The sequence below is a fragment of the Dictyostelium discoideum genome (assembly GCF_000004695.1).
Source record: "Dictyostelium discoideum AX4 chromosome 1 chromosome, whole genome shotgun sequence".
Taxonomy (NCBI): domain Eukaryota; phylum Evosea; class Eumycetozoa; order Dictyosteliales; family Dictyosteliaceae; genus Dictyostelium; species Dictyostelium discoideum.
Genome location: NC_007087.3, coordinates 4,723,298 through 4,737,919, shown reverse-complemented (window position 1 = coordinate 4,737,919; position 14,622 = coordinate 4,723,298). Strand labels below are relative to the sequence as shown.

Genomic DNA, 14,622 nt, shown 5'->3' with positions numbered 1-14,622 from the left:
AAACCACTTAACAATCAAGGTAGTCCACAATTAGCAGCTGGTTCACCAACCAATCCAAAACAAAACACTTTTAACCCAACCCATCATCAAGTAAACTCTATCCCACAAGTACAACAACAACAACAACAACAACAAGGTCAACAATCTGACATTTCAAATCAATACAAAGCATATGGTTCAAATTATTATAACCAATCACAAAATTTTATTCCATCCCATTTTCAACAATTTCAACAAAATCCCCAACAAAGAAATAACTTTTAAAAAAATTAATAGTAAATAATAATAATAATAATAATTTAATATAATATTAATTGAAAATTAGTATTATTTTTTGTGATATATAATAATATAAAAAAAAAAAAAAAAAAAAAAAAAAAAAAATTTTAACTTATAATAAAAAAAACTAAAAAAAAATTAAAAAAAAAAAAAAAAAAAAAATTAAAAATAGATTTTAAAAATAGATTTTATTTGTTTAATCAATAATTATTGTTTATTTTTTTTATTTTGATCATACATAAATCTTTTAAAGGTTAAAGTGAATATTGTACCTAATTTAATTGACTCTGTGTTACCAGTTTGAATTTGTATCTTTACCTTTCCAGTTTTACCAAATGATGAATCTAAGATACCAATTTCACCAGTTTCAAATAAAACTTTCATTCCAATAAAACTACTTATATCTGAATCTTTTTTAAATAAATTTTTACCTATTATCGTATTTTCATTATGAATCTAGATTAAAAAAAAAAAAAAAAAAAATTTATATTAATATATTCATCTTTATATTAAGTTAAATAAATATATAATAAATAAATAATAATTCATACCCTTTCAACTTGACCTTGCTTTGATTTGTTTTTATATATTTTTAATTTTGAGAATAAACTTTGTTTATTGGTATCATCTATACCTTCTAAAAGATTACCATGAAAAGCTATTCTGCAACCGGTACTATCCAAATTTACATCTAATTTTGAACCGATCACTACACTATTTAATGGACATAATATTGGATGATCAAATTTAATAAGTGCAAATTGTGATCCAACAGGATAAAATGATTCTTTATTTTCAACATTATTACTATTAATAGTATTATTGTCATTTGAGCTTGTATTAATAGTTGTAGCATGTAAAGTATCTTCATAAATATATTCTTTAATTGAATTAAAAGGTTCTATAATATTTGAAGAGAATAAAGTAATTGTACCAATTACGGTTGAATGACCAATCGTTATGTGAAATTGTTGTTTTGAATTAACTTGTTGTTTATAGAATCTAACTTTTTCAATTGAAATTAAAGCAGAGGATAAAAGTGGAATTGAATTATTTGAACAAACTAAACCTCTCTCCAAGAGTGATGAATCCAATTGAGTTATACAAACACCAACACGATCACCCTGAATTGCCTTTTTAATTGGTTTATGAAACATTTGCATTGATTTAACCTTTTTTTCAATATTTAATTGTGGTATTTGAATGATTTGATTCACTTCAATGCTACCTCTTAAAACTGTACCAGTTAAAATTGTACCTTGGCCTTTAATTTGAAAACAATGATCAAATTCAAATAATAAATCACCTTTTGCTTCTCTTTTTGGTATATTTATAAAATTTAATAATTCTTTTGTTAATAAATCAATACCAATTGGTTCAATTTTATTAGAATTACTACCACCACCACTACTACTACCACCAGTTGCAGAGAATGGTATAATTAAAGAATCTTTAAAACAAGTCTTTTCTAATGCTTTTCTTAATTTTGAAGATACTTGTTCAATCTTTTCTTTTCTAGATTCTACAGGAATTTGATCGATTTTATTTAAAATTATAATACCCTTTTTACAAGTGATTTCACCAATAACAATACATTCTGCAGTTTGTGTTTGTATACCCTTAACTATATCAATAACTAAAAACATCATATCAATAATTTGTGATCCACCGATAATTGTTTTAATTAATGATGCATGTCCTGGACAATCTACTAATGTTATTTGAATATTATTATTATTATCATTGTTATTATTATTATTTTCAGCTAATTTATCTTTTTTAATTTGAAATGATGAAAACCCTAAATCCAATGTAATTCCTCTTTCTTGACTTGCTGGACTCTTATCAAGTGATGCGGTCGATAAGTTGGTACTTAATGCTTTTGCTAATGATGTTTTTCCACTATCAACATGTCCCATTATACCAATATTAAAATTAATTGGTATTTCATTGTTATTATTATTATTTGGCGACGTGCTAGTTGTTGTTGTTGTTGTTGGTGTTGTTGTTGTTGTTGTTGTTGTTGCTGTTGCTGTTGTATTTTCCATTGACGTAATGAAATTTAAAAATAAAAAAAAATTAAAAAACAAAAATAATAAAAAAAAAAAAATAAAAAAATGAAAAGGAGAGGAATTAAAAAATAAAAAATTTAAAAAAAAATAAAAAATTAAAAAATAAAAATCGATTTTCCTTGATTTTTGTATTTGATTTAAAGTTTTTATATATAATTTATTTACTATCACAATTTTTGTTTAAAATTTAATTTAACCTTTCTATAATTATTATTATTGTTTTCCTGTTTTTTCCTTTTTGTTTCTTTTTTTTTTTTGATTTTTTTTTCCTGTTTTTCATTTTTTATTTTTTAAAAAAATATTATTATTTATTTAAATATATTTCGTTTAATATTTTTTACCATCAAATAAAAATTCTAAAAGATAATAAAAAAAAAAAAAAAAAAAAAATGAATTTTGTTAATAAATAATCAAAAAAATTTTGAATCATTTTTATCTATGTATATATATTTAAGACATACCAGCTTCTGGTTGAGGTTTTCTACTTGCAAACTTTTCACGTAATGGTAAAATTACATATGGTAAAAGTGCAACTAAAATGACGAATAAAAAATTTGGTTAATATTTTTTTAAAAAAAAAAAAGGAATGAAGAAAAAAAAAAAAAAAAAAAAACATACTTGGTATACCTGCTGCTAATGTGAAAACATAGACTGGTTGAAGGGTAGCCCATCCCAAAACTTTTAATCTTAATGTATTCATCATTTTTTGATGCTATATGTGATATGAAATAAATAGAGTGAAAAATGTATATAAAAAAAAAAAAAAAAAAAAAAAAAAGTGAAAAATATAAAAAAAAAATGAAAAAAAAAAAAAAAAAATAAAATAAAAAAAAAAAAATAAAATTTTCACATTTTCATAGTTTTTGTTTATTTTCAAAAATAAAAAAAAGAAAAAAAATATTTATCTATCCATCTGTAGATAAATCAATTTATATATAAAAATGGAGAATTTATTTGAATCATTTACAGAAGAATTGGAACAAGATTTTCAACTTAGACAAAATATTAAAGAAATTATGACAAAGATTGAACCAATTGATAGAAAGTTAAGTCAAATGGTTCAAACCTATCATCAAGTAAATAACACAATGAGCTATCAACAATTATTAGAGGAAATTCAACCAATGAAAGCACAAATTGATCAATTAAAATTACTCATTAAACCAGTACTTTATTATAAATATAGAGATTATTGGAAATTTTCAATCACTCAAATCTCTTTTAGTTTAATTTTCTCTTATTGGGTTGAAAAGAAATCTTTACTTAAAATTGATCAAGTTCAATCTATTTTAGGTCGTATGTAAAATTATTAATTCATATTAATATTTAATAATTTGTATTTAAATTTTATTAATTAAATTAAACTTTTTTTTTTTTTTTTTTTTTTTTTTTTTCAATTTTATTCATATTTATTCCTCCTGTATACAGTTGATGAAAATAAACCAGGTTCATTCTCACTTGAACTTGAAGATTATTTAATTGCTTTATGTAATCTTTCAAATGAATTGGTATGTTAATTATTTTTATTATTATTATAAAATAAAAAATGGAAAATATTAATTTTTTTTTTTTTTTTTTTGTATATTATAGAGTAGATATTGCTTAAATTGTGTAATTAAACAAGATTATGAAACTCCATCATTAATTTCAAAATTTATCTCTGATTTATTTGCTGGTTTTAGATTATTAAATCTTAAAAATGATATTATTAGAAAAAGGTAATATATAAATCATATTAAAATATTAATTTTCCATATTTAAATCTATTAGAATATTCTAACTTCTCTCTCTCTTTTTTTTTTTTATATAGATATGATTCAATGAAATATGATTTAAAAAGAATTGAAGAAGTTGTTTATGATATTTCAGTTAGAAACTTAATAAAAAAATAATTTTTAATAATAAAATAAGATTTTTAAAAAAAAAAAAAAAAAAAAAATTTTTACAAAAAAAAAAAAAAAATCTAAAAATAGAATCTATTTTAAAAAAATATAACTTTTTTTATTATTTTAATTTTTTTATTTTTTATTATTATTATTATTATTATTATTATTATTATTATTATTATTATTATTATTTTTAACCTTCAATATCGAAATCATTTTTACCAACATAATCAGATTGTTGAGTTGCTTGTCTATTTCTATCAATGATATTTTGTTGAGTTTTTAAGTACCAACGATAAGTTTGCCAACCTAATAAAACCACTAATAAGGTGATACCAAGATAAACGGCAGCATTCATTAAACGTAATTGAGTTGGAGAGTATTTCTTCATTTTCTCCTTGATCTTTGCTTTCTTTTTCTCTTCTAAACGGGCACGTTTTTCAGTTTCTTTCTTTTTCTTTCTTTCTTCTTTTTCTTCTTCTAAACGTTCATTGGTTTTATGATCGGTATCATCAAAGAAGAAGAAGATGATATTTGGAATCATAGTGATTGTACACCAAACGTAGAGTACCTCTGTACGAAGGTCAACTTGTTGAATCATCTTTGGAATATCCAAGAATATAAAGATACCCAATGTAAAGATGACCCAAATTAAATTTTGATTAACGAAATTATTAATTGATTGTAAATGTCTCTTCATATAGATAACGGCTGTCAATACCACTGCATATAATGCCCAAATGTAAATTAAATAAACTCTATTATTGGCCACTATTTCACCTGCTCTCTTCAAAATGAATGGTAAACTGAAAAATAATGGTACTAATAAAAATAATATAAAGAATTTAATTGCTGTTTTACTCTTATTAATTGGTTTCTCTGGTTCATCACTTCCGTGTGAATGTCCGCATGATCCACCATCTCCATGTGAATGTCCATGTGATTGTTGTTTTTGTTGTTGTTGTTGTTGTTTTTGTTGTTGTTGTTGTTGTTGTTGTTGTTTTTGTTGTGGAGTTGGTCCATGTGAGTGTGAATGATCATTATGTGAATGGGAATGACCATGATCATTATGTGAATGAGAATGTCCATGACTATTATTAGTTGTCTCTTCATCTGATGAACATTCTTCAATTGTTGGCTTTCTGTTATCTTCTGTAATTTTGGCCATTTTTTTTTATTTATTTTATTTTATTTTATTTTATTTTATTTTATTTTATTTTATTTTATTTTATTTTATTTTATTTTATTTTATTTTATTTTATTTTATTTTATTTTTAATTAATACCAGGAATAAAAATAAAAAAATATATTTATATATATAAAATAAATAATAATAACAAATAATAAACAAATAATAAATAAATAATAAATAAATAAAAAAAAAAAAGAAATGAAATTTAAACACACAAATTTATAAAAATGTTAAAAATTTTTAATTTTTTTTTTTTTTTTTTTTTTTTTTTTTGTTCAAAAAAATAGATGAGTTGTTATTTTTTAAAAAATTTTATGTGTGTTGACTTTTTTTTAGGAAAAAAAAAATTTCATTGGTTAATTTCGCTGTTTATTATTTTTATTTTTATTTTTTATTTTTTATTTATTTGTTATTTATTTGTTATTTATTTGTTACTTATTTTTTTTTTATTTTTTTTTTTATTTATTATTTATTTATTGTTTATTTGTTACTTATTTTTTATTTTATTTGTTTATTATTATTATTTTTTTTTTTATTTTTTTTTTTTTTTGAAGAAGTTGCAAACAAATCTTTTAAATTCATAAAAATTAATGGCAAATATCCAAAGATAATATTAATTGATGAGATAAATTATGATTAAATTTTTTTTTTTTTTTTTGCTCAAAATATTGATTATATTTTTGGATATGAAATATATAGCAAAGGAAAAAAAAAAAAAAATAAAAAAAAAAATTATAAATAAAAATAAAATAAAATAAAATAATTACAAATAATAAATTGTTAGAACAAAGACAATAAATTATTAAATGTAAATTTAAATCATAATTAAAATAAAATAAAAAAATAAAAATAAAAGTAAAATAATAAATACAAATAAGGTAAATGTGAAAATAATTATTTTTCTTATTTTTCCTTTCTATTTGTATTTATTATTTTACTTTTATTTTTATTTATTACTATTTTTTTTTTTTTTTTTTCTTTTTAAAATTTATTTTTAATATTTACTAAAAATTATTATATCTCTCTTTTTTTTTTATCTATTCACTTTTTTTATTTCATTTTACTATTTTTTTTTCATTTCCGCTTTCAATTTTTTTATTATCCCAAAAAAAAAAAAAAAAAAAAAACAATGTAAAAATTTTGTAAAAAGCTATGTAAATAAATCCGAATTTTGAATATTTTTTTGACTCGTAAAAAAAAAAAATAAAAAAAAAAATAAAAAAATTGTGCGGTTCGGTTGGCTGGACACAGTGAAATTTTTTTTTTTTTTTTATTTTCAATGTAATTTGTTATCACATAAACCGGAGTTTGATTACACTTAAATAAAGATGGTTAGCGTTAAAAAAGTCGTACGTATCAGCGATAATTATAAACCTTAAAATAAAATAAAAAAATAAAAATAAAATAAAACAAAGTTGTTTCACTACTATGGTTTAATCTATTTGTCATAGGTATAGTAATTTGTTATAATTTAAATTTTTAAGTTTGGTGTTGTAAAAAAAAAAAAAAAAAAAGAAGAAAAAAAAAAAAAAAAAAAAAAAAAAATTCGATTATTCAATTTTAAATTTAAAAATATAATAATAAAAATGAATCCTTCAAATTTTCTTTTCTTTTAATAAAAATTAAAAATACACACACACAACTACAATTTTTAAAAAAACTCATTCCAACCTTTATTTTTTTTATACACGCCCAATAAAAAAAAATAATAAAAAAAAAATATATATATATATATATACAATTTTAAAAGTTGTGGAGAATGATTGACTAATTAATTCTTTTTTTAATTAAAAAAATAATAATATTATTAAATATTAATATTAAGTAGAAGAAATCACAAGAAAACATTGGTTCTAAATTAGCCCTCGTCATGAAGAGTGGTAAATCCCAATTAGGTTACAAATCAACCCTTAAAACCTTAAGAGCTGGTAAATCAAAATTAATTTTACTCGCTAGCAATTTACCATCAATCCGTAGATCTGAAATCGAATACTACGCTATGTTAAGCAAAACCACCGTCCATTTATACTCAGGTAACAATGTTGACTTAGGTACTGCTTTAGGTCGTCACTACAGAGTCTCTGTTATGTCAATTACCGATGCTGGTGACTCAGATATCTTAACTGCTTTAAACGCTAAAGCTTAAATGTAAATTGAGTTATTAAATAAATACCTAAAAAAAAAAAAAATCGTCCAATGTGTTTAATTATTTTTTCAAATTGTTTTACTTTTAAAGATTTAAATCTATTTTTTATTTTATTTTTTATTATTATTATCACTATTATTTTTTCAAATAAAAAATTAAACAATTTATTTGAAAAAGTAATTCGCGACTTGTTTTTGTTTTGGATTATCAAGAGTTTAAGACCTTAAGAGAAAAAAAAAAAATAAAAAAAAAAATAAAATAAAATGAAATTAATTTCCAAGGCAGTATATTGTTTTTGTTTATTTTTTATTTTTATTTTTCTTTTTGTTTTTTCTTTCCACAATGGTAAGTAAGTAAAAAAAAAGAAAGAAAAGAAATATTCTTATTATTTAAATTATTTATTTTATTTTTTTTATTTTTTTATTTTTTATTTATTTATTTAATTATTATTATTATTACTTTTTTAATGTTAAATATAAATATAAAAAAAAAAAAAAAAAATCGAATTTGATTTTAAACATCAGTATTTGATAATTGGGCCACTTTACGAACTCTCCAATCTAATACAGAAGGGAAATCATATTGATTTGCAGAATAGCCTTTTGCTTTTTTAATATAATTTTTACAATCAGATTTCTTATCTTCAGAAAAACTAATTTCTGCTAAACCAACATTACAATATGGTATAATAAAATAATCGCTTGTAATTTGTTTTTCATGTGATAAGGATGACTAAATAGATCAAATTTGAAAAAAAAAAAAAAAAAAAAAAAATTGATTAGATTAATCGAAAAAATAATAATTATTATTTAAATATATTATTAATACTTACTAAATAATATTTTTTAGCTTCATCTTTTTTACCTAATAATTGATAATTTGAACCTAAAAGATATTCAGCACAAGCAATATCGTCATGAGTCATTTCATTTCTTTTTTCTAATGATTTTTCTAAAACTTTAATACTTTCTTCAAATTGATGAGCTTCATTCAATAAAGATGCAGAGAGATAACTCTTATCAAATTCACGATAACATTTTTGTTTGAGATATTTTGCGGATTTTCTACCAGAGAATTCATCAAAATCGAAACCTTTTCTTACAAATGTTGGTATAATTTTCATGGTATTTGTGGCAGCGTCTGTATTACCTTGCATTTCATAACAAAGTGCCAATTGATAAGCAATGAAAGCTTTAAAGCCTGAACTTGTAGTTTCACTAAGGAATTTGGCGAGATAAGTTTCAGCGGATGACCAATTTAAATTTAAGAATTCATTATAACCCAATTCAGATTCAATGAATAATTGTAATTGTTTCAATTGTGAACTTGTTTCACAAGCGATACTATAACTTTGAGTGGATTCCTTGATTTTACCTTGCTTACGTAAACATGCACCACTAAGATAATGAATGAGTGCACCTTGTGGATACTGTTTAATCAAGTGGTCGATCAATGGCTCAGATTGTTTATAATCTTCGAAAAAGAAGACATGCAACAATACCAATGCGACCTTTGACATAACTGTTCTAATACCATTAGGTGAATCACTTGATGCTTTAATCTCCTTCAAACCCTCCATACGATTACCCTTGAACCCAATACCCTCGATCAACCACATGTACTGTGGTGGCACGACCGATACGAGGAAATGGAATATACCAACACCATAATTTGCTAAACTAACCAAATGATTGTAAATTGGGAATGTCGATGGGAGGTCCTTTATAATCTCAAATGCTTGGTAATACTGCTTCCAACTATTCTTTAATGCAATGCATGCTTTAATATTATTTTGTGCTTTAAATTCAATTACACCCTTCATAATCATAGTCTCTGCATAAATAAGTTTACTAATTAAATATTCTGCTTTGGTGTATATTGATGATCCTGCACCACCTGGTGTTGTCGCACTCGATGCTCCATTACCATTCTTTTTCTCATCCTTCTCTTGTTGAAGATATAATGGTTTTTGTGATAATTGTAATCCTCTTGCTAATTTTTTACATTCACTAATTCTATTTCTTGCTTCTGCATAATCTTCTTTGGTTTCGGTTAATACTGATTTAACAAATGCAATATCTGAATATAATAATGAAAATAATGGATATTTTGAAATATGTGGCAATAAAATATTTTCACTTTCTATTTAATTTTAAAAAAATAAAAAATTAAAAAAAATAAAAAATAAAATAAAAAATTAATATGGGTATAAAAAAAAAAAAAGAAAAAAAAAAAAAAAAAAAAAAAACTTTTATTAGTATGGGATTTAATTTTAAGAAAAATATATATATATATATATTTTAAATTTTTATATTTACCAGAAAGATTAAAATTCCAAAAATGATTCATTGCTTTCTCTAAAGCTTCAATTTGATCTTGATTCATTTTGTTATATTATTATTATTATTATAGTACTAATATTACAATAAGCTTAAGATGAACGGTATGAACTGTTTTTTTTTTTTTTTTTCTCACCAAATTTTTTTTTTTTTTTTTTTTAAAATTTGGATGTTTTTTTTTTTTTTCTAATTTTACAATAAATATCTGTTTATGAGCTGCAAAAATAAAATTTATAAAAATAAATATTTTTTGTTTTTTATTGTGAGGTTATTACAAGTTTTAAAAATAAAAATAATAAAAATAAAAATAATGAAAATAAAAATAATAAAAATAAAAATTAAAAAAAAATTTAGAAAAATTAAAAAGAAAAAAAAAAAGTTATAAAATAAAAAATAAAATAGAAAAAAAAAAAAAAAAGTTATCAACGGCTTAAAAAATAAAATAGAAAAAAAAAAAAAAAAAAAAAAAAAAAGTGCAATCACTGCTTTCGTTTCAAAATAATATCTTTAAAAAAACACAAACACACCAAAATTGAAAAAAATAAAAAAATAAATAAATAAAAAAATAAATAAATGAAAATTTAAAAATTAAATTTAAAAATAAAATTAAAAAAAAAAAACTGAATAAAAATTAAAAACAAAGATAAAATTGAAATAAATAACAATAATAAAAAAAGAGAATTGTCATTACCTTTTACTGTCTCTTTCTTTCTTCTTTATTTCTTCAGAAAAAAAAATAAAAATAAAAAAATAAAAAAAAAAAAAAAATAAAAAAATAAAAAAGATTTTTTTTTTTTTTCTTAATTTTTTTAATATTTTTTTTTTCACCACAATAAAAAATTTTGGTTGTGCCAGTGTGGTGATTTGGAAATAAAATGAAAAAAAAAAAATAATTTTAAAAATGGCCAGTGTGATACCACATAAATAAAAAGAAAATCATATTTTAAAAAATAAAAATAAAATAAAAAAATAATATAAAATAAGCAATGAATTCATTTAAATTTTAGAACTAGAAAAATAATAATTTTTTTTTTTAAACTTTCGTATACCATTATTTTATATAAAATAATAAAAAAAAAAAAAAAAAAAAAAATATTAAGTGTTATAAAAGTTATTATTTTATTTAAAATTTAAATAATATCATTGATGTTCTATAACATTAACAACATCTACGACGACGACGACGACCAATATCAATATCAACATTGATAATATTTAAATTTGAACTACCACAACCACAACCACCACAACCACCACAACCACCACAACCACCACAGCCATCAAATCCACCTAACCATGAAATACTGTTACCACCACTTCTACTATTATTACTTTCAAAATTTCCAATTAAACTATGTTTAGAGATACCAGTGGAGTTTGAAATTGATGAAATTGAATCTATTATAAAAAAAAAAAAAAAAAAAAAAAAAAAAAAAAAAAAAAAAAAAAAAAAAAAAAAAAATTAATACAATACATTGTATACCAACAAATATAAATTAAAAATAAATACTAAAAAGTGTCATTTTTATATGTTTATTTTCTATTTGTTTAATATTTTAATATAAATTAAATATTTGGTTTTTAAAATTTTTTTTTTTTTTTTTTTTTTTTATATCCACTTAAATTTGTTTAAATAATTATACATCAAAGGTAATAATTTTTTTTTTTTTTAGTTAAAAAAAAAGACACACATTTACTTTTAAAGTAAATAAAATAAAATAATTTTACTAACATGTTGTATTTTTATAGTATAAAAAAACTCTCACTAATTTAGTTTATATAATTCATTTTCAAAAGTTGTCATACATCAAAGGTAACTAAAATATTAATTAAATAAAAAAAAGACACAAATTTACTTATTTTTTTTTTTTATTATATAAAATTATTTACAAACATTTTTGTACTTCAATAATTATTTATTTACTATTAACTCTAACATTTATTTAAATATTTAGATATTTTTAAAGTTTTTTCCTTAATTGTGTTTTTCCCTTTGATTTAATTTTAATTTTTTTTTATTTATTTTTGGAAGTTATTAGATTTGGCATAAATAGTTTTAAAATGTTAAAAGAAACATGATAATTTAGAAAGTAATAATTAAGAAGTAATAATAATTTAGAAAGTATCAAAATAAAAAAAAACAAAAATTTAAAGAAATAAAGATAATATATTATATTTAAAAATTGGAATAATAAAATGATGTCGTACCAATTATAAATTTTAATTGTTTTTTTTTTTATTTATTATATTTTATTTTCATTAAGTTATTATTTTTTTTAAAATTTTAATTAATATCATTGATGCTCAATATTAACAGCATCTACGACGACGACCAATATCAATATCAATATTTATAATATTTAAATTTGAACTGTCACAACCACCGAATCCACCACAACCACCACCACAACCACCACAGCCATCAAATCTACCTAACCATGAAATACTGTTACCACCACTTCTACTAGTATTACTTTCGACATTTCCAATTAAACTATGTTTAGAGATACCAGTTGAGTTTGAAATTGATGAAATTGAATCTATTATAATTATAATAAAAATAAAAATTAATACAAAACATTTAATATTAATAATTAAATAAAAAAAATAAATACTAAAAAGTGTCATTTTATGTTTATTTTCTATTTGTTTAATTATATTTTAATTTAAATTTATTATTTGATTAAAAAAAAAAAAAAAAAAAAAAAAATTTATTTATACCCACTTAAATTTGTTTAAATAATTATACATTAAGGGTAACTAAAATATATTTTATAATAATAAAAATAAAACACACATTTACTTTTTTTTAGGCAAATAAAATAAAATAGTTTTACAATATAAAAAACTCTCACTAATTTAGTTAATATAATTCATTCTTTTTATAAAAGTAGATTGTTTTATTATATTGTTTTATTTTAAAAAAATAAAATAAAAACAATTTGCAATTAAATCGATCAAATTTAATAAAACTGATTTGTTAATTTAAAAAATTATTTAAAAAATAAACAATGATCAATTGGAAATAGTCGTTTTCAATTCTGAATCATCATTCATTCAAAATAATCAAAAAAAAAAAAAAAAAAAAAAAAAAAAAAAAAAAAAAAAAAAAAAAAAAAAAAAAAAAAAACAGGTGTTTTATTATTTCAAAACAAGGAAAATAAAAATTTAATATAAAAACATAATTAAAATTTGTAGTAAAGATTATATTTTATTTAAAAGTTATAATTTATAATTGAAATATCCTGTTTTTATTTTTATTTTAGCAACATCTACGACGACCAATATCAATATCAACATTGATAATATTTAAATTTGAACCATCACTACCACCACAACCACCACCACAACCCCCGAATCCACCACAACCACCGCCACTACCACTACAGCAATCAAATCCACCTAACCATGTTTATTTTCTATTTGTTTAATTTTATTTTAATATAAATTAAATATTTGGTTTGAAATTAAAAAAAAAAAAATTTATTTATTCCCACTTACCTTTAATGTATAATTATTTAAACAAATTTAACTAAAATTTTTTTTAAAAAATAAAAAAAAGGCACACATTTACTTTTTTCATGTAAAAAAATAAAATTTTAATATCATTTTTTTATTATCACAATAAAAAACTCTTTTTTAGTTAATAAAATCCGTTTTCAAAATTAAAAGTAGACTATTAAATTTTACAATTAATTATGGTTTATTTATAAAAAAAATAGAAAAAGGTTGGAATTAAATCGATCAAATTTATAAATCAGATTAATGAATTAATTGGTTAATTAAAAAATTATCAACGATCAATTGTAAATAAAAGTTTTCAATTATGAATCACTCATTCAAAATAATCAAAAAAAAAAAAAAAAAAAAAAAAAAAAAAAAAAAAAAAAAAAAAAAAAAAAAATCATATCATTTTAAATTGAAAACAAAATTAAAATTTGAAGTAAAAAAGATTATATTTTATTTAATAGTTAAAATAAAAACATGATATTCCAATTATAAATTAGCAACATCTACGATGACGACGATCAATATCAATATTGATAAAATTTAAATTTGAACCGCCACAACCACCGAATCCACCACAACCACCACAACCACCACAGCCATCAAATCCACCTAATCATGAGACACTGTTACCACCACCTCTAGTATTACTTTCGGAATTTCCAATTAAACTATGTTTAGGGATACCAGTGGAGTTTGAAATTGATGAAAATGAATCTATTAAAATTATAATAAATAAAATTAATACAGTACATTGAATGATAATAAATAAAATTTAAAAAAAAATAAATACTAAAAAGTGTCATTTTTATATGTTTATTTTCTATTTGTTTAATAATATTTTAATATATAAATATTTACAAAAAAAAACAAAATTAAAATTTGTAGTAATAATATTATATTTTATTTAATATTTAAAATAATAACATGATGTTCCAAATATAAATTATTATATTAGCAACATCTACGATGACGACGGCGACCAATATCAATATCAACATTGATAATATTTAAATTAGAACTATCACCACAACCACTCCAACCACAACCACCACCGATCAAGATAAAATTAAAATTTTTAATAATATTTGTAAAGTTGACAAAATCTTATTATAATCAAAAGGATTACAACCATCATTAACAAAATCATATAGAAAGAAATTAATTGAAGATTATTTACAATTAAATAAAAAAATCATTA

The 14,622-nt window shown here is 20.3% G+C and overlaps 10 protein-coding genes across 10 annotated transcripts in view; 3 read left to right on the top strand and 7 right to left on the bottom strand.

The window, feature by feature from the left end:
* The window catches only part of DDB_G0270388 (ubiquitin system component Cue domain containing protein), a gene marked incomplete at both ends in the record, with an annotated part of 3,013 nt that extends 2,749 nt beyond the window's left edge, over positions 1-264 (top strand). The window contains one exon of the mRNA XM_641665.1: positions 1-264. This exon is cut by the window's left edge and continues 2,270 nt beyond it. Coding sequence (XP_646757.1) covers positions 1-264 — 264 coding nt within the window.
* Positions 265-386: 122 nt separating this feature from the next.
* On the bottom strand, positions 387-2,327 carry DDB_G0270386 (hypothetical protein; the record flags this gene model as incomplete). The annotated part of the gene is made up of 3 exons (XM_641664.1): positions 387-390; positions 518-735; positions 831-2,327. The coding sequence occupies 3 exons, from the start codon at positions 2,325-2,327 to the stop codon at positions 387-389; spliced, it is 1,719 nt and encodes a 572-aa protein (XP_646756.1).
* Positions 2,328-2,678: 351 nt separating this feature from the next.
* Positions 2,679-3,054, bottom strand: DDB_G0270800 (hypothetical protein; the record flags this gene model as incomplete). The annotated part of the gene is made up of 3 exons (XM_641663.1): positions 2,679-2,707; positions 2,813-2,884; positions 2,970-3,054. The coding sequence occupies 3 exons, from the start codon at positions 3,052-3,054 to the stop codon at positions 2,679-2,681; spliced, it is 186 nt and encodes a 61-aa protein (XP_646755.1).
* Positions 3,055-3,292: 238 nt separating this feature from the next.
* Positions 3,293-4,243, top strand: DDB_G0270384 (hypothetical protein; the record flags this gene model as incomplete). The annotated part of the gene is made up of 4 exons (XM_641662.1): positions 3,293-3,647; positions 3,780-3,859; positions 3,942-4,069; positions 4,162-4,243. The coding sequence occupies 4 exons, from the start codon at positions 3,293-3,295 to the stop codon at positions 4,241-4,243; spliced, it is 645 nt and encodes a 214-aa protein (XP_646754.1).
* Positions 4,244-4,430: 187 nt separating this feature from the next.
* Positions 4,431-5,405, bottom strand: DDB_G0270382 (hypothetical protein; the record flags this gene model as incomplete). Its single annotated transcript, XM_641661.1, has 1 exon — positions 4,431-5,405. One exon carries the CDS (start codon positions 5,403-5,405, stop codon positions 4,431-4,433), a length of 975 nt encoding a protein of 324 aa, XP_646753.1.
* A 1,352-nt stretch (positions 5,406-6,757) lies between these two features.
* rpl30 (S60 ribosomal protein L30) lies at positions 6,758-7,575 on the top strand (the record flags this gene model as incomplete). The annotated part of the gene is made up of 2 exons (XM_641660.1): positions 6,758-6,778; positions 7,258-7,575. The coding sequence occupies 2 exons, from the start codon at positions 6,758-6,760 to the stop codon at positions 7,573-7,575; spliced, it is 339 nt and encodes a 112-aa protein (XP_646752.1).
* A 513-nt stretch (positions 7,576-8,088) lies between these two features.
* Positions 8,089-9,960, bottom strand: DDB_G0270378 (hypothetical protein; the record flags this gene model as incomplete). The annotated part of the gene is made up of 3 exons (XM_641659.1): positions 8,089-8,307; positions 8,408-9,717; positions 9,894-9,960. 3 exons carry the CDS (start codon positions 9,958-9,960, stop codon positions 8,089-8,091), a joined length of 1,596 nt encoding a protein of 531 aa, XP_646751.1.
* Positions 9,961-11,073: 1,113 nt separating this feature from the next.
* DDB_G0270376 (hssA/2C/7E family protein) lies at positions 11,074-11,437 on the bottom strand (the record flags this gene model as incomplete). The annotated part of the gene is made up of 2 exons (XM_641658.1): positions 11,074-11,312; positions 11,425-11,437. 2 exons carry the CDS (start codon positions 11,435-11,437, stop codon positions 11,074-11,076), a joined length of 252 nt encoding a protein of 83 aa, XP_646750.1.
* Positions 11,438-12,224: 787 nt separating this feature from the next.
* DDB_G0270798 (hssA/2C/7E family protein) lies at positions 12,225-12,542 on the bottom strand (the record flags this gene model as incomplete). Its single annotated transcript, XM_641657.2, has 2 exons — positions 12,225-12,454; positions 12,530-12,542. 2 exons carry the CDS (start codon positions 12,540-12,542, stop codon positions 12,225-12,227), a joined length of 243 nt encoding a protein of 80 aa, XP_646749.2.
* A 634-nt stretch (positions 12,543-13,176) lies between these two features.
* DDB_G0270374 (hypothetical protein) lies at positions 13,177-13,324 on the bottom strand (the record flags this gene model as incomplete). Its single annotated transcript, XM_641656.1, is given in 2 exon segments — positions 13,177-13,297; positions 13,317-13,324. 2 exon segments carry the CDS (start codon positions 13,322-13,324, stop codon positions 13,177-13,179), a joined length of 129 nt encoding a protein of 42 aa, XP_646748.1.
* Positions 13,325-14,622: the final 1,298 nt, after the last annotated feature.